General features: G+C 31.8%; 2 protein-coding genes across 2 annotated transcripts; one reads left to right on the top strand and one right to left on the bottom strand.

Moving 5' to 3' along the window:
- Positions 1–1,386: 1,386 nt before the first annotated feature.
- LOC127723765 (28S ribosomal protein S28, mitochondrial-like) lies at positions 1,387–7,479 on the top strand. The gene is made up of 2 exons (XM_052230513.1): positions 1,387–1,826; positions 7,310–7,479. Exons 1-2 carry the CDS (start codon positions 1,408–1,410, stop codon positions 7,464–7,466), a joined length of 576 nt encoding a protein of 191 aa, XP_052086473.1. The 5' UTR covers positions 1,387–1,407; the 3' UTR covers positions 7,467–7,479.
- Positions 7,480–12,994: 5,515 nt separating this feature from the next.
- Positions 12,995–18,723, bottom strand: LOC127723764 (hairy/enhancer-of-split related with YRPW motif protein-like). Its single transcript, XM_052230512.1, has 5 exons — positions 18,522–18,723; positions 17,074–17,122; positions 16,422–16,505; positions 15,611–15,683; positions 12,995–15,198 (listed from the first exon to the last, which is right to left on the bottom strand). The coding sequence occupies exons 1-5, from the start codon at positions 18,581–18,583 to the stop codon at positions 14,531–14,533; spliced, it is 936 nt and encodes a 311-aa protein (XP_052086472.1). The 5' UTR covers positions 18,584–18,723; the 3' UTR covers positions 12,995–14,530.
- Positions 18,724–26,812: the final 8,089 nt, after the last annotated feature.

Genomic DNA, 26,812 nt, shown 5'->3' with positions numbered 1-26,812 from the left:
ACAGCAAGTCTCCATTCTGGTCAATGATGTCGTTCATACAATATAAAGGAGTTGGATTGCGATAAGAGAAACTGGGAATAAGCTAGTTGCGACCGGATGCGGGAGTCAGAAGTGGAAGCGTGGACAAGGGGTCGGGAACGGGGGAAAGGTGGGTTAAAATAGGGATTGTTGCAGATGCCATCCATTGCTTTCTAGAATGACAATTATATTATAACCAAAGAATATCTCCAGTTAACGATCTTATAAATATGAACATACACATTGATATTGAAACACTATTGTTTGGAAAAGATGCATATACTTACGAAACTAACTCTAAAATGTTTGATAAAGTTTTTTTTTCTTTCTACCCATTTGCTTTATTTAAAGTTTTTGTTTGTTGCCATGTTAACGTGTGACTCCTTCCTTTATTTTCTATAACTGATGCTATATTATGCATGTGTTTGCTGTCATCAAATATGTGTATTGTATTTGTAAGGAGAGGACTTAATATAAGTTGTAATAACTTGTGTCCAATCCTATTGCTTGACTTATGCAATAAGATATTATTAAATACAAAATAGGGATATACTTAAAAAGTTTCTTTGATTGATTTTCGTCTTGGATTAAGAGAGGAGGGGAAATTAAGTGGGAGTTTGTGAGGGGGGTCAATGATCTCCTTCCATGCATTCTTCTACATTGGCTAGAGGTATAGGGGGAGGGTTGAGATCTCACAAAACATGTTTAACCCCGCCGCATTTTTGCGCCTGTCCCAAGTCAGGAGCCTCTGACCTTTGTTAGTCTTGTATGTTTTTTAATTTTAGTTCATTTATATGTGTCGGAGTTTAGTGTGACGTCCATTTTCACTGAACTAGTACATAATTTTATTTAGGGACCAGCTGAGGACCATCTCCGGGTGCAGGATTTTCTCGCTGCGTTGAAGACCCATTGGTGGCCTTCGGCTGTTGTCTGCTCTTTGGTCGGGTTGTTGTCTCTCAGTGACATATTCCCCATTTCCATTCTCAATTTTATTACCCTCATAAAATAAGACTGAAACAGTTGAATCTTAACATCGGTAGAAAATTTGTTAAATTTAGCTTCAGCATATTAACCTTTCTGCATTTATTTTGAAATTGTCTCTTTATGTCAAAATCATCATTTAAATCAGTATAAACAATATGTCCAAGATATTTAAATGCATTAACATATTGTTTATGTATGTCCTATTTAAATAACAACCACCATTAAAATTTATTAATCTGCATTTAAAGTCATTTATACAAAATAAAAATCGGGGGAGGGGGGGGGGGGCTATTAATATCGTCCATTGCTGTTTACTTTAATTTTAGTAGACCATGATATTAGTTGTCCAATCAACTCCACTTGTTATTTTTAATTTCATTGGACAACTCATGATTTAAAAAAAAAATGGCTGCCTCCATGTTGTCAACAAGAAATTTGTGCCGATTCATAAATTTTCGAAACAGAACTAAGCTCGTGTCATTTATGTGTTCATCTACAAGTTCAGACGACCCTCCAACAACACAGCAAACAGACAACCAATCAGAAGATAACCAACATGTTCATAAAGTTGTCCAAGCTTTCGAAAAACTAGACAAAATCGCCCACGACGTGAAGGTCGAAGATGTACCAATTAAACAAGAAAAACGAGTTAACCCAAATGAAAGCTTTGCTTCCTTGCTAAGAAAATCAAAATTATTACAGATTGGTAAACCTGCAGGAAAAGTTGTAACTGGAAAAATAATTGAAGTGCAGGATGCAGATTTGTATATTGACTTTGGAGGAAAGTTCCATTGTGTTTGTCCTAAACCAGCAGTCAAGCCAGAGTAAGTATTATTTGAATCGCATTGCTTTGCACAGGCACTTGTCTCAGAATTTTTTTCCCCTATATACCTTAATATTACACTAGGTACTTAACTCGCATTTTTCAAAAAAAATGTGACCCGGCTTCGCAAAATTCCGTTATATTTCGATTTCTCGGTTGTCAACTGCACTTAAACTTGATATGCCATAAATCTAAATTGATTTATCTACACAATGGTGCATAACATGCCTACCTTTGTTGTTGGAATCAATCGTAGCATGCCTACCAAAGTATGTCAACCATAATTATTTCGTCTACCAACACCCGATTGGAAATAAGACTCACAGTAAATGATTAATTATAAAAAGTATTTAAAAAAAACCTGTTAGTTTTTGTCTGATTAGAACTTATCATCCATGTCATGATTGTCATCCAGATAGTAAATTTGTAAAAGATTCTGTGAAAAAAAATTTAACAAGTTTTATTTGAGGTATGTCTAATGAGCAGTGTTGAGTTACAAGCTTCTTTTTTTAGACTCAAATTTTCCCATTCCATCAATGTCATTCAGACTCTCTCTGGACTTAACATATAAAATGAGATATCTCCAAGAAACATTTATTTTTAGCAATAGACATTCCCATAATATTTGACCAATCAGAGACCGAGATATATAAAGTGGAAAAATACCTTTTACTGCGAGTCTTATATTTCCAATTGAGTGTTGGTAGACGAAATAATTTTTATGGTTGACAAACTTGGGTAGGCCTGCTGTGAATGATTCCGACAACGAAGGTTGGCGTGTTATACACCATTGTGTCGATAAATCAATTTAGATTTATGACAGAACAAGTTTTAGTGTGGTTGACAACCGAGAAATCGAAATATAACGGAATTTCGCGACCGGGTGACAATTTACAAAAATGCGAGGTTAAGTACCTTGTGTTATATTAAGGTAAATAGGAAATTTTTTTCTGAAAGAAGTGCCTGTGTTGCTTTGTCATCATGGTCATGTTATATAAATGTGAAATCTTTTGAGATTCTTTATCCAGAGTGATTTTCTGATTTAGCCACCCTTAGGATCCCGCTTTCAAGACGTTTCAACCACAGTACCACTTCTCCACATCAATTCATAATCTTATTTACGTATGTACATAAATATATATTTGATATCAGGCAGGTGTTACCTGTGAAAGGGGGACGAAGTCCATGTAAATTATTTTTTTAATTCAAGCATACATTTGTATTTTAACTACAGAATCTGTTGAAAAAGAAACGGAAATATGGAAACATTTCCGATGTTGGTCCTGTTGTTACTGATTTTAGTCAGTCAGGGGACTTACTTAAACGAGTGATTAAGAAATCACTGATTCAATTAACATTTTTCCAGAAATGTTGGAAGTAAGAATAGTCACCTACCATGCCTACATTTGTATTAATTAAGTATTACAAATAAATCAATAGACTAAGTGATTTAATTTTATTGTAGCTTTAAATATATAATACTAATGATCCAGGGACTAATTTTGTTGCTAAAATTATCAGAACCAACATCTGTGTTTATAGGATGACCAGTCATGTCAGGTGATGACCTTGTACTGAATCTGAGATAATGACATGAAAATCACTTCAATGTTTAAGTATCATACCTCTAGTTTCTTTAAAAAAAAATCACTTCTTTAAGTATTATTATTTGAAGTACCCAAACTAATTTCAACACCCCCGAACAGTGAAATTTTGGTCATGAACTTAATAAAATTGTGATAATTTATATCTTTACACATGTTAAACGACAAAGATACTAAGACGGCTTTTTATTTTTATCAGATACTGAAATCTGAAGTTAATTGATTAGGTTAGTTTCCCAAGAAACACATTTTGTTTACTATAAAATTGTATGTTGATCAAGCTCCAGACTCATTTTAAAATGTAAGGAATTTATTTTAATTGTTACATGTAAACTGGCAGTTTTTTTCCGTATTCAAAAACAACAAATTTGCGGAAACAATATGATGCTTCTTCTTATATGTTATTCAAAGTCCCGTGAAAAACAAGACTGGAAGAAAGAAATAAATTTGTGCACAAATGCGGGAAACTGAAAAAGTTAGAAAAAAAAGGTTAACGAATTTGAGTTCATTAGTAGATTGATTTTTTAAAAAATTTTTTTCATTTTATTGATTTTCTTCATGTTCTTACTGTCATGACTGTAATTGGGGATTTCTTCCCCATGTTATGATCTGAGGTGGCCAAATCAGATATTCGTCCGGACTCAGAATTCCAAAAGTGATTATTATGTACACTGTATTAACTATCATGACTATTGAGATAAAAGTTTTGTTTTGAAAATGATCATAATTTAACAAAATGTCATTTTGTCATAAAGTGCCAATCTGTATTCTGCTGTGAAACATACCCATGACATGCATGAGATTGTTGTAACTACTAACTACATGTAATTTGATTCATATGTGTATAAGAACGATCTAAACAAGGTTCATTTTGTTTATTGACATATGATACATTTTGTAAATAGCAATAATTATATACTGTACATAATAAATACACATGTAAAATGTTAACCGGAATCTGAATACACAATCAGGATTTTAACCAAAAAATTATATAAAAAATTCACTTACTGTCAAATCCACAATTGACATGTTTTGAAATTTTGGGCCACCAATGCACATGATGCACAATTTAAAATGTTCAACAATACAAAATATATATATATAATTGACATGATTGAAAATAAAACAACACATACATTTGTTTACATGTACCTCAAAAGTTTTAACGAGATATTATCCAAATCTGATCCATACAAGTAATGAAATTACCTTTGGTTTGAGTGTTTTCATTTGTATTAAATCATGTTTTGGCATGACATTGATACGCCAATATCATCCATGAAGTTTTCAGGAAATTAATTTTATCTTAAATTTATCATGTTTATACTTACATGTATTTCAGGCTCTAATGTACTATCAGTACATGTATATATTTCTTTTTGTGATGCATAAAAAAAAAGAATAACAGCATTGTAATTGAAGAGTTGCTGCCGTCAATTTAAATTTGACAGTCACATATATCTGTTTTATCTTCTCTGCTACGCATTGCCAGTAAATCTGCATTTGCAGCCCTAAAATCACCAATTAACGACAGCAACTCTGCAAGTACAGTAATAATATTCCTTAAGTTTAAAATCTTTACCAACATGACGAAGGGACCCTTTAAATTTAAAAAAAGGCTAACCCTAAAATGTTATCATTTATATTTTTTGGTTTTAAGCAAGCAAGCTTTTTTCTGTATTTTCATTTCTTTTAACAGATTCTATAGTTTTGAGCATAATATCTCTTTGCAATTTGAAAAATTTTTGAAACAACTTGACCAAAGTTTTGTAGTCCGCAATATCACAGCTTTGTAATCAGATACATGTCAAACATGCTTGACCTGACCTTAATAAATTTAAATCTGACAATTTTTATACGACCGCAAAAATTAAAAAAATTTTGGTCGTATATTGGTATGATGTTGGCGTCGTCGTCATCGTCCGAAGACACATTGGTTTTCGCACTCTAACTTTAGTTTAAGTGAATGGATCTCAATGAAATTTTACCATAAGGTTCAATACCACAAAAGGAAGGTTGGGATTGATTTTGGGGGTTATGGTACCCACAGTTAAGGAATTAGGGGCCAAAAATAAGCATTTTTGTAACTTCCAGACATAACTTGTGTGTAAGTGTATGGATCTCTCTGACATTGAACCACAAGGTTCCATATCACAAAGGGAATGCTGGGATTGATTTTGGGGGTAATTGCCTCCAAATTTTAGGAATTAGGGGCAAAAAAGGGGCAAAAAACAAGCATTTTTCTAGTTTCATGACAATAACTTGTGTGTAAGTGTATGGATCTCTCTGACATTGTATCACAAGGTTCCATATCACAAAGGGAATGCTGGGATTGTTTTGGGGGTAATTACCTCTAAATTTTAGGAATTAGGGGCCAAAAAGGGGGAAAAAAACAAGCATTTTTCTAGTTTCATGACAATAACTTGTGTGAAAGTGTATGGATCTTTATGAAATTGTACTACAAGGTTCCATATCACAAAGGGAAAGCTGGAATTGAGTTTGGGAGTAATTGCCCAAAAAGTTTTGGAATTTGGGGCCAAAAAGGGGCCAAAAATAAGCATTTTTCTAGTTTCCAGACAATAACTTGTGTTCAAATGTATGGATCTCTCTGAAATTGTATTGCAAGGTACCATACCACAAAGGAAAGGCTGGAATTGATTTTGGGGGTAATTCCCTCAAAATTTTAGTAATTAGGGGCCATAAAAGTGCAAAAAAACAAGCATTTTTCTAGTTTCAGGACAATAACTTGTGTGTAAGTGTGTGGATCTTTATGAAATTGTACTACAAGGTTTCATATCACAAAGGGAAAGCTGGGTTTGAATTTGGGGATAATTGCCCTAAACGTTTAGGAATTTAGGGCCAAAAAGGGGCAAAAAAACAAGCATTTTTCTAGTTTCCAGACAATAACTTGTGTTCAAGTGTATGGATCTCTCTGAAATTGTACTGCAAGGTACCATACCACAAAGGGAAAGCTGGGATTGAGTTTGGGGTGATGAATCATAAAGGGGTTCAAAAAATTGGGGGGGGGGGGGATTTTTTTTTCTTTAAAATTTTCCATTTTAAATTGGTTATTTCTGATTTATATATAAAAGCAAATAATAATGATATGGTTTGAATAGGTAAATTAAAAATTTTTAAGTTCTTAGACTACTTTCATTCTGTGTGAGAAACCTATGCTGTGTCAAATATTTAATTACAATCCAAATTCAGTGCTGTATCAAGCTTGAATGTTGTGTCCATACTTGCCCTAACTGTTCAGGGTTCGACCTCTGCGGTCGTATCAAGCTGCGCCCCAGCGGAGCATTTTATTTGTCACTAATGTCATGTTTGACCCAAACTTATCAAGTCCTTTTTTGTTTCACAGGTAAAATAATGAAAATCTATGTTTATATCAGAAAAATCACACACACAGGGCTTACACATGTACATTTATCCCTACAGTTTATATGTACCGATTATCAGGTTGTCTGCATATTGATATTGTAAAATATCAGCTGCGAGTCACAATATGAAGCTTTTTGTCCAGTGAGCGCAGTGAACGAGATCAAAAAGCCTTCATATTGTGTCGAGCAGCTGATATTTTACAATCTCAATATGCAGGTAACCTGATAATCGATTTATCGGACTGTATTTGCGTGTTTTGGAACTGTTTTCTTTGTTTCACCAGCAAACCGGAAGATGACTTGATAAGTTCGGGTCAAACTTATCAATGTCAGTTCAAACATTATGACGTTGCTGATATGTCCGGGTCAAAGTTATTAAGGGCGGGTCAACGTATTTGACATCACAAAGCCGTGATATGCAATTTTATTAAGAGCTGAGCAGAGTGATATAGACAGTGGGACGACCGATAAATATAGTTATTTTTCTATTTCAGATTATACCACAGAGGAGTTAAAGTGAAATTAGTACTCAAGGATTTAGAAATGTCATCATCTTTTCTTGGTTCAGAAAAACATTTAACTTTGTTAGAAGCTGACGCTGTATTATTAGGATTGTTAGACAAACAAGAAAATAGCAGTTTAAAGAAATGATATTACTACCTAATATAGTGTTTCCTTTATTTGTAATGAGGCCAATATAAAGTGTAAGGGGTACATGTACATGTAGACTTATGGTGAGGGACATAACTCTTCCAAATTATCTAAGCTTTTAAATTGGGGTCCTTCATTTCTGTATATATTTTTTTAGGCCATTTTTCTCTAGATTTTATATTTAAGCAGCTTACTATTCTTTATTCTATATTTTTGTTTACCTATATTAAAATAAGAAGATGTGGTATGATTGCCAATGAGACAACTATCCACCAGAGACCAAATGACATAGAAGTTAACAACTAAAGGTCACCATGCGACCTTCAACAATGAGCAAAACCCATACAGTAACACATACATGATATATACACCTATAAAAAGCCCCAAAATGACAATTCAAACGAGGAAACTAAAACCTGATTTATGTACAAAACAAAAAAAGAAAAACAGATATGACAACAGCAACACATGACAACCACTGAGTTACTGGCTACTGGCTTAGGACATAGATATAAGAAGATGTGGTATGAGTGCCAATGAGACAACTCTCCATCCAAGTCAAAATTTAAAAAAGTAAACCATTATAGGTCAAAGTACGGTCTTCAACACACCAAATAGTAAGCTATAAAGGGCCCCAAAAATTACTAGTGTAAAACCATTCAAACGGGAAAACCAATGGTCTAATCTATATAAAAAACGAGAAACACTTATGAACCACATCAACAAACGACAACTACTGAACATCAGATTCCTGACTTTAGGACAGGTGCAAACAAATGCAGCGGGTTTAAACGTTTTAATGGTACCAAACCTTCACCCTTTTTCTGAAACAATAGTGTAACATCACAACATAGAAAGACACACTATAAAATGCACATACAGAATGTGGCAGTGTTAAAATTAGTTGCTGGCGCTAAAACCTCCCCATAAACTATGACAGTGGTTTAGCAGAACAACATAAGAACAAACTATAAAAATCAGTCGCAAAGGGCTCAACTTATCAGGCTATAGGCTATTTTTCTATATTGTTATTTCTGTTTTTTTGCCATTTTATTCTACATGTTTTTCCCTATCAATAACCCTATTCTGTGAACTCCTTCTAGATCTTATTATCTGGCAGGTTTGTGTCAAACTGTTTTACAAGTATATTGTAAGCTTCTAATGTTGTCTGAGAAAAACAGATTAATTCAAAAGTTGTTGATGAAACTGACTATATAGCCATATAAAATAAGGAGTGTGATATAATTAGGAAATGGCTCGCTAAGTACAGTATGTCTGTAAGGTAACATAAAAACGAATTGGATACACCTGATGCTGCAGTAATTCAAACATAACTAACCAACAGCTGCATATTGCATGACAGAGCTCCAGTTTTCCATGTATTGTGTAGGGTTTCCGTCAAATATTGAACCCTTTCTGTCATCTCTGAATTGGTGTTTTGAAACCCTCTATAATTTTTTATATACATTTGGAATTGGAAAACACTGGAAAGGATGGCTTTCTTATTTATACTCAAAAGTAGTAGGGGTTCATGATTTTCCAAAAGAGGGTTCAACAAAGATTTTCCTGCAAGGAGCGAATTATTTAGTAAATTGGAAATCCCATTTTGTAGTAAGTGCTACAGAAATGTCATGTTTTTGCAAATTTCAGTTTTTATTTTTACTATCTTCATGATCTTGAAGACTATAACAGATAGAGAGAAACATTTGGCAGTGAAAATGACCAGTACGATAAGATCTTTGAATAATTAAACTTGGCAGAAATCGTCAAATAACCCCCTAGAGGAGTTATTGTCTTAAAATTATGATTTTTACCCATTTCACTTTTTTTTGGAAACTGAAGTTCATAGAATCTGTCGATGGTAAACATGTCCAACAAAATAAGATCTACAAGGAAGTGTCGTCAATTGACCCCTTATAGAAGTTATTGCCTATAAAAGATTAATTTTTGGCGTTTTTTTTTTTATCAGAAACTATAATAGAGAGAAATTGTAAAAAGCAAAAGTGTTCAGCAAAATCTTAAGCACAATAATTTCGACAAATAAGTCAACATGTGATTGTCCGAAATAGTCAACTGGCGCCTTTTAGGAGTTATTGCCCCTGAATGAAAATGTTTACCCAATATATGATTTTTTGCAGAAACAAAGATCGACCGCAACAATATTTAGCAATTAAATTTTTCACCAAAGTAAGATCTACAAATGAGTCAACATCGTTTCAGGCTTTTTGGGAGCCTCTTGTATAATTTATACTATTAAATTAGTATGAATTGAATCTTTGTAAAATTGAATTAGGAACTTGATAAATTATGTGATTTAAAAGCAATTATAATTTTAGGATTACTTAAATCGCGGGTTAAATCGCTGTTCATTTTAAAGTTTGGGTTATGTCCCTTCCTACGATTTGAGAATAGAATATATATGCGACTCGTTCATTAGAAATTCTTTTCAATTTGTATAGAAAACTATTTATGCTTAGAAGTTAAAATTTAACACTTAATTTGAATTATCATTTCTTTAGGTCCTGGATATCTTATAATAAACTTTTTTACTATATGATCCGATCATGAAAAACTTGAGTAAACTAAAACAAATACCATCTGAAAAAACCCTAATAAATCTGCGCAATGTCTCATGACTTGAAAAAGTTTAACTTTTTGAGTATAATCCCGAAATATCTTACGTTTCGGGATCCTGCAGAACAAATCTGCTACCACTAACATAAAAATAGAAATAAAATAACGAAACCTACCTTTTTTTTTGCGAATTTAACGAATTTTTGAAGTATCAAGATTTAATATTTTGAAAAATAAATTTAAAGACAAAAACCGACAAGCTTATAGACAAAAACCGACAAGCTTATTTAGGAAAAGAGACAAATAGGTAAAATTGGAACTTTCAATTCTGCATCTTTTTAGTCACACATTTTCTTAAGATTAACTTCAAATCCATCAATACCACATAAGGTTAAATTTGATGGCTTGTTATAGCCGGAAACATTTTGTTTTGCACAGTTACTAAAACTAGTTAATATTGGCCACGTCAAGGTCTAGGAAATTTCCAGATATTTGAATAGATAGGTAGACCAATTTTTACCGAATTTTTTTCATACACAAGTGCCATTTACTAAATATCTTTCAATCTTTATAAAGATTTACATTATCACAGTTTCAAGCTACAAAATTGTATCTCGACTAGGATTGCAGGTTATCTCCTGCTCCCTGCACCAAATAAAACTGTCTGCCAAGTGGACTTAAAGTGGCGTTAAACACCAACACTTTTTTTTATTAATTCTTAAATCAAAGAGATTCGTGTGAATTCCATATACATGCATTGAGATATATAATTATGTATAAAATAAATTGTCGGTAATTTATATGTATATTACCTGTGTAGTTTAATAGTAGCACTGTACCACAGTAGTGGATTTGGTCACCACATACTTCTTATTTCAGTTTTAAAAAAATGTTGACGCCATCCATCTATTATTATATCATATGGGAGAGGAATTTGTAAAAGTGAAAATTCACTTGTTTGTCAATCCTAATAAAACTGTCATATTGTAATGTTTCCGTTTATATTTTCAAAAGAAAATATTGTTTACACTAAAGATGGCCAATTTTACAAATATTTACGGGAAAAAACCATGAAAACAGACTAACAGACCAACACTCCAAGGTAAAGCTATGTGTTGTCTATCAGATACAAACTTTACGTCACTTTCATTGGTGATATAAAAAAAAAATTGCACATGAATGACCTACAATTTGTATCATGGTAAATTCCACTGATTTTACTATAAAAAAATCAGCAAAAACTTGCAATTATTCCTCTTCCAATATTTTACACAAATCTAGGAGAGCTAATCCCAATTTATACCATATTTGCTTTTGTTTCAAAAAAACTTTGTCGTATGTTCTTTATACCCAACTTTGTCTGGACTTAAAAAATATATACAAGCTTGTCAATTTTTAAAGGACTTGTTGCAACCATTAGAGGTCCCTTTCCTTACATTTTATATATTTTTGATATTTGGATAATTGACTGTTAATGGCATGTTTCTTGGTTGTTTCTGTTACATTGTCTCACAACTTTTTTTATAGAGTACGTGGGAACTATTTTAACAGTGCCTGGTTGACATAATTACGTGACATAATTGCGTGAGCATAATGTATAGACGCTAGATTGTCCCTTATTAAATACCGTATTTTGACTTCGACATTTATTCTGGTTATTTATGTTGTTGATCTGCTTTCCTCATTGATGTATACATGTACCCACATCTTCTTTTAAAGCCGCCTTGCAGGTTTCGTAATTTGTGTGGTCGCGGATAAACAAAAAAACTTGGAAATTGGTATAAATTGCAACTTCTCCGCCAAGAACGTTACGTTTAGGAGTTAAAGCAAAGACTGGTCGGTTCAAAATAATGTGTCTGGGTAGAGTGACATATCTTTCTGTGCACAGTAACTTTGTGAACTAGCACGTTAAAAACCCGGCTAGGTGAGTCGATCTAATAAAGCAGGATTCATATTTATATCACAATAACATGTTTTCGTCCTTAATATGCATATAATTTGCCACTGTACGTTACACAGTCATCTATTTCATTTCGATTGATTGATTGCACTGAAAAAAATACCTAGTAAAGATTACTAGTTTGGCTAGTACTTCATTAAAAGTCCCTAGTAGATTACCAAACAACTAATTAGACTAGTATGTTTACGGTACATTAGGGAAATAGCTATAAGAAATTGCACTGCTATGTCACTATACATACAAATAAAAAAAAAGGATTCCTTATCTGTACCATAACTAGCTAGGTTAGAAAAAGTACCATATGAGGATGACCTGGTACCTGTACTTATAGCTAGTAAAGTTACTAGTTGAATGAGGTATTCCTACTAGGAAATGTTTGTAGAATTACTTAAAGCTAGTAGAATCACTAGTCTTACCATGTATTTGCCACTAGGAAGACCTAGTTATGTTACTAAAAGGTAGTAATATTACCTATTCAGAATAGTAAACTCACCCAGCAGCCTAGCAAAAATTACTAGGGACACATGATGTAATTACTAAGTAGCCTAGTAAATTTACTTTGGAGGCCTAGTATAATTACTAGGTAGGCTAGTAAATATACTTCTGGCCTAGTAATCTCATGGACAGTAAGTTTACTAGTTTACCTAGTAGAGATTACTAGGTATTTTTTTCAGTGTGTATGATTGTTGTTTAACGCCACTTTCAGCACTTTTGTGCTATTTCGTGGCGGTCAGTTTTAATTGGCGGAAGAAATCGGAGTGCCCGGGGAGAACCACTGACCTTCGGTAGGAAAACTGACAATCCTAGTCAATTAAGATTGGAGTCGAGCGCACCTGCCACGTTCGGGATTCGAACTCACAACCTCAGTGTTGACAGGCTACTGAGACAGTAGTTCGACTACTTGGACCACTCGGCCACCGAGGCCTCCATTTCGTTTCAAAGGAGTGGGGTAGAGTACATCATAAATACAATTTAAGGTTTTAAATAAAACATCTTTTGAATTATAAATCATTTTATTATGCACCTGTCATTCAAAATGTTAAACATAATTATCAAAGCCTTAAATAAAACAACCAAAAGCACAGCAAGAAGTTAAAATACAACTGTACCGCTTTGTCTCAATGTATAAAAAATAATCTAAAGAAATCAAGAACTAAATTATGAACGGAATAAGACAAAATTTGAAAACATTTCAGATAAATGTATATTGGAGCAAAACAATATACATAACGAAAAACAAATAGATATAGACCAATTTAATATTTTGACTAATTTCAACCAAAAACAAAAAAAATGAATTTATAACTACATTATAAATGAATTTGGTATGCTATGTTACGAATCATTTTCAGCGACTTCAAATATAAAAACTACTGTAAAAGTATCGAAATCGTCCAGATCTATTAATTTATATATGTTAGTACAATATAAAAATTACAAAAGCAGCACTTGTTGGTTTTAGAAAACTTTAAATTAAGGCAATCACAAAACAATTATTGTTATCTTAAAAGGGAAAACAAATGTATAAGACAAAAATCAACAAAATGTAAAAAAAAAGCAACTGAAAAAATAACACAACGAAACAATAAATAAAAAAATACGGAACTAATATAACAAACAAAAGCGTTGTGAAAAACCTGGTACCAAGTTTCCTAACTAAAAATAGCTGTAGTCAAATTCTTTGAAATTAACTTTAAATTATTTAGGATACATCATGAGAACCAAGAGGTATCTGTATTGTGACGTGAAGTAACAAAATGATAATTTTAGGGGAATTTATTTCTACTACGATAATGTCTTTATCCTAAATTAATTATTTGGATTAAAATAATTGCACGAAAAGACTCCTTTCTCTGGAACGTACCAGAAATTTATCTTTTAAAAGAATGGATACAGACAATTCCAAAAACAAATTTTTTTAGTAAAAAAAAATGACATTAAAGTAAACATATTACACAAATGCATGGAGTTTATATAAACAATTCAAAATAGTGTATTATTAATCTTGCATAGCACTTGTTTTGAGCACAAATAACAATGTAAAAAGTCAATTCTTCACAACACCAACAATATGTACAAATATGTATAAAAATCGTTGTAATTATATTGCATAAATCCCGAAAATGGCACTTTTTGATTAAAAATATACAATGAATTTGTTGCTGCCTTTTGAATATCATAAACATTTCAAAATGGAAGACGTTTACGTCGTTGAAAAATATCAAATACCACAGAAAAATCTGTTTGTCAATAAAAACTAAGAGGGTTGCTAAAGGGGATATGTAAAATACAAACTTTCATTTCAAGATGAATGCCCTCAAAATTTGTCATTTTCTGAATAATTTCATACTTGCACCGAATATGACAAACAACGGTGCCTTAAGCACGTGAAAAATGGCAAATATATTGCAAATATAATAATCCTTTACTACCCTCAATCTTTATATATACATGTTTTTCTTCTAATACAGTAAGCCTTGTTTTCCGTAAACATGATAAACAATCACAAAGTCATAAAAAGCGCGGGAATCTAATAAGCAAGCTCACTACCCCATGGTCTGTAGGGTTTTGATGAATTGAGGTCATATCCGTTTGCACCGTTCTGTGACATCATTGATTGCATAGATTGCATAGGGTTCATGTTAAACGACATCGGAAGTTGTCTATGTAATTGCGGAATGGAGGGAATAAGAGATGATGATGGTTGCTGATTGGTCGAATTCATCGAGCCCATTTGATGATGGGACTGGATATTTCCGCCGCCGCTTAATCGCATATTGCCTTGAATGGAAGATGGCGGTTGGATGTCACTATGTGAAAGTCTTGAATCTGTAAAGGCACTACTTGATAATCCATGATGGGTTGTTTGTGGGGTCATGGCAAGCTCTGATTGGCTGTTTTGTTGTGTTGTCACCATTGAACCCATCGTCGAAACCGTGCTGCTACCATATTGGCTGTTTATTGTCGGGTGAGGTGAAACGGAGTTCCACGAATTTTGGAATGTAGTTTTGGAAACGATTTCTCGTTGTGCAGTATAACATTGAAGATGACCCAACAGACGCATTCTGAGAGGATCCTGAAGGTCCATGCCTTCTACTGCTACAAGATATCTGGCAACCTCTGAAGCACACTCACGAAATCCCACTGATCTATAATCAGCCGTTAAATGAGGGTCTGGATAATTGTAGCTGTTCAGACCTGAAAGTAAAAAACAATAAGTTAATAAAACCCATTAGAACTAAAGATGAAAAAGTATCATTTTGTCCTTTATACTGATTGAAGGTGTTAAATACTAGTACATAAATCGAAATATAATTCAATTATCTGAATCCAATATAATTTAAACATGTAAACCCAGATCCCTTGCGCCGAAAAGAGCTGGCCTTCTATTCTTAAAATATTTCCTCTTATTCTAAATGACGCGTTTCAAATCTTAGTTAAAATACTGTCTTCGGAACGGGTATGAAATTCAACAGAAGAACAGCTATGCATTGATGCTTTTAAGATGCAATACGAAGAAACTCTTGACCATAACAGCTTTATTAATTCATGTTTTTATTTTAAACAATTACAAAATATAAATACGTTTAGCAATATTGGTAACACATACCTTTCTGGTGTAGCATTTTCAAATGATCAACCGTCATCTGAAGTATTTCTGCTTTTTCAAGTTTTGCTGATCCCTGAAAGTAAAGTAAAATTGTAATATATACCGAAGACATGACATAATTTATAATTCTTGTAAATACATGTAAATGACAAATATATGTACAAATATTTTGTTTATACCCAACTGCAACCCACAATAGCAAAATAAAATTATCAACTTTAGGAATAGGTGGAATGCAATGTAATGGGAATCAAATGCAGAAAACCTATTACTGGTTTCCGTGGCATTAAGATTCATAGACCGCTAATCAATAAAAAAAGGGAAGAGATACTTCGGTAAAAGTCAAAAATCGTAAGTCGAATGAAAACAGATAATAATATGACCAAAAAAAAAGAGTGTGCTTCGCGACACAAATAGCAGACAACCGAAAATGTTATATCAAAGAATGAAATACAGTGTGTTAGTACAAACGTCTGCATGTGCATAGACTACATCGTAATTACTCCATGTATAGTAAATAACATTATTGTACTGTATATAAAAGTTTGCATTTGTTTCAAATGTTTATACACCTTTTTCTTTCAATGTACAATATATACTTATGACTGTGCAATGTACATGGTGTATAGTTGTTATTTAATTAACGACCAGTGGCAAATATTTCATGCATGTTCAAGATAATGCAAAGTATGAATAACAAGAAGATGTTATGTAAACACCAAAGACATGTTAACCTAGCAATACAAATCGCTAAAATAAATATAGAGGCCAACAAACTATAAGGTCAATGCAATATAAATTGGGAATTTACCTGTTTTTCAAAAGCAGACGGCACCAAGCGTCTCAGTTCTGATAAACTACTGTTAATTCTGTCTCTTCGCCTCTTTTCTATCACCTGAAAAAAGATATAACCGTTTAAAATTGGAATTTATAACAAATTTTATATAAGTAATCGTTTCGTGAATGTAAAATGAGTTTAACGAGGCGAGGCATATTTCTCATAAATTTGATTAATAACGAAGTGTCACCGAAATTATTTTATTAGTAGTTTGAAAAGACCAGTTATCTTTTCGTGATGCAATATATGCATTTGAGAAAAGGGAAGGGTTGTTCATGAGGGTCTGGATGGGGTTTACAGAATAGAGAAAATAGTCAAAATGTGCAGAATAATGGACCAAAAATATAAAGAATAGAGAAAAATGGGCTTAAAATTTAAATAATACAGAAATGAAGGACCCCATCTACACCCTCTTAAATACGACTCGACCCAACGTTTCGTTGAACAAAATGTGAGGGGAGAGGGGAGAAATGTCTTAATATTCGCCTCGTCATTTAACCTATCTGTATGATTCTCAGAAATTATAACATGCTTATAAATATCCAGCTTTCCCAACTCCTTAAAAATGAATTTGTTTCTGCGCCAAGAATTAAAATAATATGCATTAACTTGTATATCTACCTACCCCTCGTCTTTTCTTTCTATCTGATACCTGACAGCTTTGAGACGGCGAACTGTAATAAAAGAAACAAACAAATATATAATATCAGTCTATTAAATTATACTTCATGCACAACGATGTAAAAAGAGTGAAACGTTGGAGGTATTCATTCTAAGTTTAAATTTAAGTGTTTTTTTCTAGACAACGCTTTCTCTATTTTCTCGGCCCGTAGTTTCACAGATAAATATTTAAAGTAAACAATTCTTTTTTTAATCATATATTTTGAGCATTGGAAGACAGAAGATTAAAATGCGGCAGTCACGATTTGTGCAAGGACCGTGTGAAAGTATGCAAAAATGTGCAGCCAAGGTTAACATCTGTGAAATCATCCCACGGAACAATTTCTCCGTGTTTCTAATTATCTAATGACCGTGGGAAAATTTCGGTACAACAAAACGGTAAAATAAATTACAAGTTTAAATGTTCAATTTCACTTTCATACGATCTTTAATTAAAGGAGAACAGTTGTACAGAACATTGTTTACTGTCATTTTGTGTTGGATTTGACCGACTGTATTTGTTGCCAATATTGAAATACGGGGTAAATCTGTGAAAATAAAATTGGAGATGAATGACTGATAAACTTGTATCAATCGATTTTCAAGACCAGGTGATAAATTTCAAACACAAATATTTAAACTTGAAAGTCAAGTCATTTGTATAAAAGCTTCACAACTAAATGTTCATACAATCGTAAATTTAAAATAGCAGAAATTTTGACTAAATTATTTCGTAATAGTTATCATTTATTTGAGAATACACTTTATTTCTGCCTCGTTTATCAAAGAATTATTATTAATGCATTTCAATACATCTGTTTCAGATCGCGATATTAAGTCCTCATTAACATTATCATATTGTTAGTATATGTTGCATATCGGTGCAAACATATTTTTCCTCTTATCATTAAATTTCTCAGGAAGCTTGTCTTACAACTTAATTAAAATTCATTTGTTTATTTTAGTATTTGTTTAATTGCTTCGTCAGTATGACATCAAATATAAAATAAATATATTTATAAATCGTCTGGGAAAATCTCAAATTAAAATATATCTACAGCAAAGCATGGTTTAATCGGAGTACAATCAAATAATCCCTATTTGTTTCTTTTTAATTTGAAAAACAATACAATTAAATCTTACGATGATAAAATCTAACATCGATAAATCCTTTTGACTCGTCAGATCACGACCTGCCAAATTTCTTAATTTCCCAATTCTCCGGTCAATACACAAAGAAATTATCTAATTAGATAAAATTATGGAACTAATGAACTTAATTGTTCTTATTCAGGAAATTAGCATGTAAGTAGCCAAGTGTCATGCCGCTTGTTATTGATAATGTGCCCATGTCGACCTCATGCGGTCACGTGCATCAAGTAAATAAATAAATTTCTGCAATACACAACTTACCTTGCTTTCATGCTTTCGTCATAAAGATCATCACTGTCGCTGTCACTTAAGCTCCGTTTCATTGTTCTATAACGGGAAGCTAACTTTGTAAAAAATAAAACTTTAAGCGGATGTAGGTCCTTCCTGGACGGTGGTCGAATAAAACTGAACTCGTGTTTCCCACGGTATAGCCCATTAAAACTTTGTCCGAGGATTATTTACACACCGCCCATCGTTTGTTGCAGTGTATTGATTGACAGATAAACAGCCGCTAGACATGCGTACAGACTGCCGGTGTGCTGCTCACACGCGATACGATTGGCTGTCGTATGTCATGCATTCGTCAGATGTTAGGCCCCGTGTCATGCATACTAAACACGTAAACAAGGATGACATGTGCTTTGACACCGTTAATGCGTTTGCCAATACATGTGTTATTAGTGCCACACGTCAAAATTATTGATCAAAGTGAGTCGCAAGGTGAAGTCTTAAATCAATAATGTATCTTAGGCATCATCAACAGCTTTATTTCCGTAAATCTTATTATGCGGCAAATATTAAAAAATAAAAAAATAAAAACACGTTTTGACGGCAACACTAAATATACATGATGCGGACCTACCTGCTGTTTGGGATAACGACATACGTCATCCACGCGCGGGTCGTGGGAAACCGACTGCTACTGCTTTTCCAGATTAGCAGCAATATTATGACGGAGGTTGTATAAAGAAAATCAACACTCTAGGTTTAATTTGATTACAAGGAAAAGGACCACAGGAAGAGATTGGTGATGGAATGGCACGATTAAAAGAAATAAAGAAAAGACTAACTAAATTTGAGGACTAGAGTCAGTCACTTTGGTAGATATATCCTTTGGTATCCCCTTATAATGATTGAATGTTTTTCATGTAATTTTTATCAAACGACTACCGTTCAAAAGTCCCGTGTGAACCTGACTTTGTATCTGTAAATAATTGATATATTAGTACTGGAGTGTTTAAATATTCTATTTACTTTGTCAAGTCGGTATTGAAATAGTATTTTTACTGTGAAAAGTATTATTTGTAAACATAGTCTGGAATAGAAGCCTTAACATTTTTTTAGTCGATATTAATATCACTTATGTTATTTATTGACAAAGTAATATTTTGGTTGAGTTAAACTTATTGAGATATTTTCCACGTATTGTCGAATGTTGTGTCATTTAATTTGTTTTGAGTTTTTTTTTCTTGACTTTTCTTGAAGGTGTTTTTTAAATATTTATATAAATTTGTATCGTGATTATAATAAATACACAACATGTATGATGAGCAATATTTTCTTGTGTCCATATTTCTTAATTATTAAACTAATGTAGTTAATTGTCCGTGTTTTTGCAATAACTTCCAATGTTAAATAGCATTTTTTCATATTGTATTACTTTTAAATAATGCATGCTTAGTATAAATTGTTCATTTATCATGTTTATCTTGACGGATCGAGATTTATGTTGATTTTTTAAATTTGTTAAAATTTGATCTTCCTTCGTGATTTTTAGTTTTAAAGACATATATTTAGAAATTATGTACAAGATGTGCTATTCCGATTAAAATCCTTACACACGCCAATAAAGTTCGTTCTATTGACTACTACTTTTGGAGACCAAATCCTGATCAGCCAAAATTAGCTTATTTATCGTCAAAGGCCAGCGTTTTCTCACCGAATTGTTTTCATTGTTTTCATTGCTCTTCAACTTCGAGCGTCACTGATGAGTCTTTTGTAGACGAAACGTGCGTCTGGTGCAAATACAAAATTTCATTTCTGGTATCTATCGATGAGTTTATTTACACAAGAAAAAAAAATATTACAAATTTACCTTATATTGCTGTCACAAATGAGTTAAAAATTTGAAAGTTTTCGAGAACGACTGGAATTTACTTAGAAAAAAAAGTATAAAAAAGAAGAAAATTTGTCTGCGTTTTTGCATCCATAAAATAAGAATGTTATTTTCACCAATAATCAGAATAAGTTCATAAATTGTTTGATATTTGAAAGACAATGCTGAGATTTTCTGCCGACGAAGTTTAAGTTTAAAATGTTCATATCTGTTTTGGATAAGCACTCACAGTTATTAGCAAAATCTTCCAGAATTGCAGTTTAGAACCATGTTTAACCATTTTATATACGCGTGTTACTTGTACAGAAAACACCACATTATGCTGACAAAATAAATATGTAAAAAAAGACACATATAGTTGTGTTACTGAATCATTTAGTAAAGAATGCTGAATTTTGTAAAATGATCCATGTACTTAAACAACCCAAAGTATGACTGTATATATCCACTACTCTATGGAAATTATATGTTACTTTTACTCTGCAGACTTGATTGATCCTTCAACCCGTAATGCAGATACAAAAGTAAAATTTAGAACTGAACTAAACAATGTATACATTTATCAGTTTAACTTTAAAAAAATATATGAGCCAAAACAATATGCGTTGGAAGTAGCAAACTATATTATAAATTACCTTCTAACCTAAATTAGATGTTCTGCTTTTTGCATAACTTATTATCTCTGTCAATATCGTTTCTGATCCAACTTACCGCTGTTTCGCATCATTTTTTTTGAATATATATAATAATTCAGACCGAAGACCATTTAACTTCAAAAGGGGGGGGGGGGGGGGGGGTTATGGATTTTTCCAAAAAAAAAAAATTCTGATCCCCAATTTGATGAAAAAAATATTCTGGTCAAGCAGATGACAAAAACAAATATTCTGAATCCAGATTTTCCCCATACCTTAAAGTGTTAAATTTTGAAAAAAAATAATTTAATTGATAGCGTCGAAAAACTACAATAAAAATTTGTTTTGACTCAGACAAAAAAACATAATCCCTCACTTAGACAATCTTAAGCTTGCTCCCAAATGACTGTCCATTTAATGTACTTACTCGGGACCAAAATTAAAATATCCTTATACATGTTTTGATTATTAGAGGGTCGAAAAGAGTCTTTATTGTTTAAATACTAAAACATGACAACACACATATATCGTCATCTAAATTAAGCTCTCTTTTTTTGTGTTTTTTTATGTCTTTTTTCAAATAATTTTCTGTCCAATTTCTTAAAATGTAGAAATAATATTCAATGTATGCTTGGTTTTATTGATTGTCTATATATTTTAAATGGAGAAAACTTCATATTTCCGTTTGACTTATATCTAAGCCAATTTGTATTTGAGCAAATAGCAAATGTTTAAACTTATTAATTAAGGGGAAATTGGTCATAACTCTCTTACGATTACACTAAAAAATATGGTAACATAATAAAATAATCCCAGCATTAAAATCCTATTTTAATACTGTAACTGATAAATTAAAACCATGAACTAATCTAAGTAACCTATAACTCAGGTTAAAAAGGTAGTCAAATTCACCAGAAGTACAAACACAAATAGAATGCAGACTGTTTTAAAAGTTTTGTGATTTTACCGTTTAAAGTTAGCAGTTATACATTTGAGCAGTTCTGTACTTTTGTATCTTATATATATACCCACTTCACAACATTTATTTTGTTACTATTTGAAATATCCTTTGAATTATCTATAGAGATATAGGACTATTTTTATAGTTATAGAGTTTTACCCTTATTTAATAAAAAGTAAGATAAAATCCGAATAATCCTAACTGTTCATGTTTTTTTTTTCTTAATTAAAAATATCTGATGATATTAAAAATGGAAATCTCTGTTTATTTTAGAACACTTAATCGTAATATTTACTCATTTTTTTTTTCATTCTGTCACTTTTTCTTATAGATAGTGTCAGATCAGTTTTATCCTAATTTTATTTATTTATGCCTATTTTATTCAAATTTATATACCCAATACAAAAATAACTTTAAATAAATTTGAAATATCTTTTTAAAGTATTGAACCATGAAAGTGTCAACTCATACCTCCCACCTGCCTGTTTGAATTAATAAACACCTGTATCGATTGACACTGACAATACACGTGTACAAGGTATGAATTTACCGTTATGTTTATAAATTGTTAAAGATATGCCCGAAGGTACTTGTACTTCACATTATTATAACACCATTAGGAATAAAAGATACTTATACTGTGATAATATTTGTAAACAAAGTCAATTGTATTCTGTATAAAGGAAATGGGCTGTACAGTATATGATATATTTCAGAAATTGTTATTCAATATCTAATGAACCCATAATCATAATAATGAAATAGACATATCTAAATTTGGATACTTTCTTGGGAAATAAAAATTAAAGACTGAAACACATTTAAGCCTACATTTAATATTATATGATCTGGATTTGTGTAACGATTTTGAGTTATATATAAGGTTTAAAGTTGTTCACGAGAATTATACTTTTACAAACACATTTTTTATGTAAGAATATAGCCAATCGCACGGGGAAATAGGAATAAAATGTGTTTAAAATATTACATGTAAAAATATATAATTTTTAATGTCAATATTTATTCTAAAATGTATAATTAACTCTAAACCGTAGTTATTCATTTCAATTCTTGCTTCAGAATAGGAAGTCAGATTAAAAGGATTTCCATATAATTATCAAAGTTGCTAGTTTATATAATTAAAATATAAAGAGACTCGGTGTGATAAGAATAATTTTTTTCAATTGATCAAAATGAATAAGAGAGAGGTTTTACTTTCTGTTTTAAACATATATTGACAAATAACAACAAGATTAGTTATCAATATGAAAACGGACGACAGTTCTCAAAACCGCTTAATTCATTGTATGTGTCTTTATTCAAAACGCCATCACATGACGTATAAAATATTATAAAGAATGTCCGAATTGTTAGTTTGTTTTTGTGTTTCTTTTCATTTATGTTTGTTTATTTGTATGTATTTATTGTAAGAATATACCGCGTACTATCATAATAATGCAGTTTGCAAAGTAGTGTGTGACCACAATTATGCAGTACAAATAATACTTAATTTGAAAGGCATGAGGAAGTAGGAAATTTTCTTCATCAGATACAAAATTATTTCAAATCTCAACTGTATAAAACCAGGCTTTTTCATGTTTTGAATTGTAAAGTTTTTTTTTTATTGTTTTCTTAAGAGTTAATCGCACTCTGTTGTTGACGCATATTATACAAAGCAATATATTTTGACATGCGTTTAAAAGGTGACATCAGAATTAATTCTCTATCTACTTAGAGATTGATATAGCCTCAGAATAAGTGTTTCAAAAAATCGACAATAGTTTTGGTCAAATACTGCATATTCAGATATGATCTCCAGGAGGTTATTCTATAGGTAAAGTTGATCTTATGGCAGGCTTTTTTTCTATTTTACTCTTTGTCTAAGCATCTGTTTGTTAAATACCCCTACGTGTGTTTTTATACATCTTAAACTTTCAAAGCTTGAAACATTTCATTTAATCATGCAAAACCCCCAAACGTGAAAGAAATTTTGATTTGATTTTGATTAACTAACAATTGGTATAGACAATATTAAAGGTGGATCGTTTTTTTTTTCTTTTTTCTTCTTTTGCATAATTCGCACAGTGATTTATTTTTTAAAACAATACTTATTTTTGAGATACATGTATAAAACTTTTTAAACTCTCAATATACAAATATTAGACGTTTAAATCCTTGAAACAGTGTTAGCCCTGGAAATTATGACAGCTCTTCAGAACCTTTCAACGTTCTGCATGCTATTTGTGTAAACATATTTATATGCATTTCCAAACTTATAGCTTTGAGCCTTTTTTTTTTTCTAATGTTTTATCCAAAAATAAGAGATTGCGAACAGTAAGAAAAACAAGACATTTGGTTTATACAAGATAAAATCGGAATACATTGGTTTTAATAGGGATGTCAACTCGGTGAAGATTTACTTATCGAGTACTCGTTGGATTTACCGAGCGATACTCGAGTACTCGCTCGGAAAAACATCTACAAAATGGACACACACAATTATACCCATTTAACGTATTGTGGGACGTTGACTTATGGACGTAAACCCTCAATTTTATTACCCAGTACTAGATTATAGTCCTAGGACATTTATACCATATACTAATTATGTAAGCTGGCAATGATCTAATCAATTAATTAATAAACATCTATAGAAAAAAAGATTACTCAAACAATAGTAATTGGGAATCCTAAAAAACACATTTAATGATCAGCAAAGGGTGATGATTAGAACTTACTGATGCCTTTAATCATTTTCACAGGGTGCAACAAAATTGTTCTTATTAAGTAATATTATCTTGTCAGCTTTTTCTGTGACGAGTCGATTCTCAACTTTGTTACGTAATTAAAAGTCCTGCTGATGAAAATATTTGCTCTGACGGTACAGAGGTAGTTTAATGACTCAGACACGCTACGCTAAAAGTAAAACTGTAAGTCTTGGAAAGGTGCTCTTGTTCATAATCCACCTATGTTTGGAGGAATTTTAAATGACAATTAAACGCAAACATTCGAAACGTAATTTTGATTAATTATGATTAATATTAAATTTCCCGGAAGGTGCTCTTAATAAAAATATTATTTCTTTAAGAAGGCAACAACATTCTTACAGGAAACCGATTAGTCTAGTATCATTTTTGTATTCGATACTCGGTACCACCGAGCGATACTTGAGTACTCGAGTACTCGTTGACATCCCTAGTTTTTAAACATTAAATTTTTCCTTTTACATCAGTCTCAGGCTTTCCAACTGTTTTGATTCGAGCGTTATTGATGAGTCTCATTTCGATAACACGTGTCTGGCGTACATAATTATAAGCCAGGTATCTTTGATGATTTTTTTTTTAGTTTTTTTTGCTCTTAAACGTTTTAGATCTTTGTCTTCTTGAAAATTTGGTCATGAGCCAACCCGATGAAGGTTATTTGTGAAATGTGGTAAACATGCCTTGAAGATAAGCAACGGTTCATATATAGATTACAAGGCAAAAACGACGGTTTCAATTATATAACATTGATAGATCTAGTCAGACAAAGTTGATCTTCAATGGATTTGCTAATTAATTTTAGTTCCTATTTGGTTATATAGCTCTTCGACTGTTTTGGTTCTTATACATCCGTGGCTTTCAAATATTCGGCTTTGAGCGTTCCCGATGAAGGTAAATCCAGAAAAGCTCGTCGCACATTTTTTAAACATATTTTAAGAATCTATTTCAAAGGTACAAATCAAGGTTAAAAAACTAGAATTGGAGGGTCGAAGCCTGGTCGGGTGTTTAGAAAAAGCGATACAAAGCATTATAAACATTGAAACTTGTACATCTTTGATACGACTAAGTATATGATAAAGATAGAATTTATGCTTTATTGAGCTGGTGATGAAAACACAAATATATTCATTACTGTTTTAAGGCCAAAATACTCAAATCTCATTGATAACAATTTGATAATCATGAAGAGGTTGAAATTATGGATACATTTCACATAATGTGCATCTAATGATATCTTTCTAGTACCATGTTTCATTTTGAATTACTATCTTCATAGTACCATGTTTCATTTTGAATTACTATCTTCCTAGTACCATGTTTCATTTTGAATTACTATCTTCCTAGTACCATGTTTCATTTTGAATTACTATCTCCCTAGTACCATGTTTCATTTTGAATTACTATCTTCATAGTACCATGTTTTATTTTGAATTACTATCGTCCTAGTACCATGTTTCATTTTGAATTACTATCTTCCTAGTACTATGTTTTATTTTGAATTACTTAGTATAAAATGTGATAGTATTTTCTAGATAATTGTAGGAGATATGATATTTGTGTTGCAGAATGTAATGTGTATACATGCTTTCATAAATATAAATTTAACATGTGTGCAAGATACGATTAAAAAAATCAATTATACAAAATGCATGCATTCATAATGTATTGGAATATAATAATCTAGAAATAATACATTATAAATTTGATGCATTCAAAGCACTATTTGGATTTACCGTAAAGGTCAGATATGTACATAGAATTCAACCACAATATTTCGTTTTGTTAAAAAAAATCTTAGATCAACGAAGGTATTTACTCATCCAGAAGCAATTGCTTTGACGCTTGTTGTGTTAATGTTAACATATTTGCACGATCAATTATTTAATGTTGTTATTTTTATAGAACCCTGAGTTCCAACACCTTTATTCAAAGCTGAATTACAAAACATTTAAATGTTCAGTTCGTGATTTATTTTACCGTAAAGTTGTACTTTGAGTAACTCCTGATGTATATGTGGTTTAATTATTTGTTTTGCTGCTGTCAATTAACTCACTGTTTGGTAATGAAAAACAATCAGTTTT

The sequence above is a fragment of the Mytilus californianus genome, unplaced genomic scaffold (genome assembly GCF_021869535.1).
Source record: "Mytilus californianus isolate M0D057914Y unplaced genomic scaffold, xbMytCali1.0.p SCAF_13, whole genome shotgun sequence".
NCBI lineage: Eukaryota > Metazoa > Mollusca > Bivalvia > Mytilida > Mytilidae > Mytilus > Mytilus californianus.
Note: the sequence above shows the minus strand (reverse complement) of the source record. Positions and strands in the feature narration are given on the sequence as shown.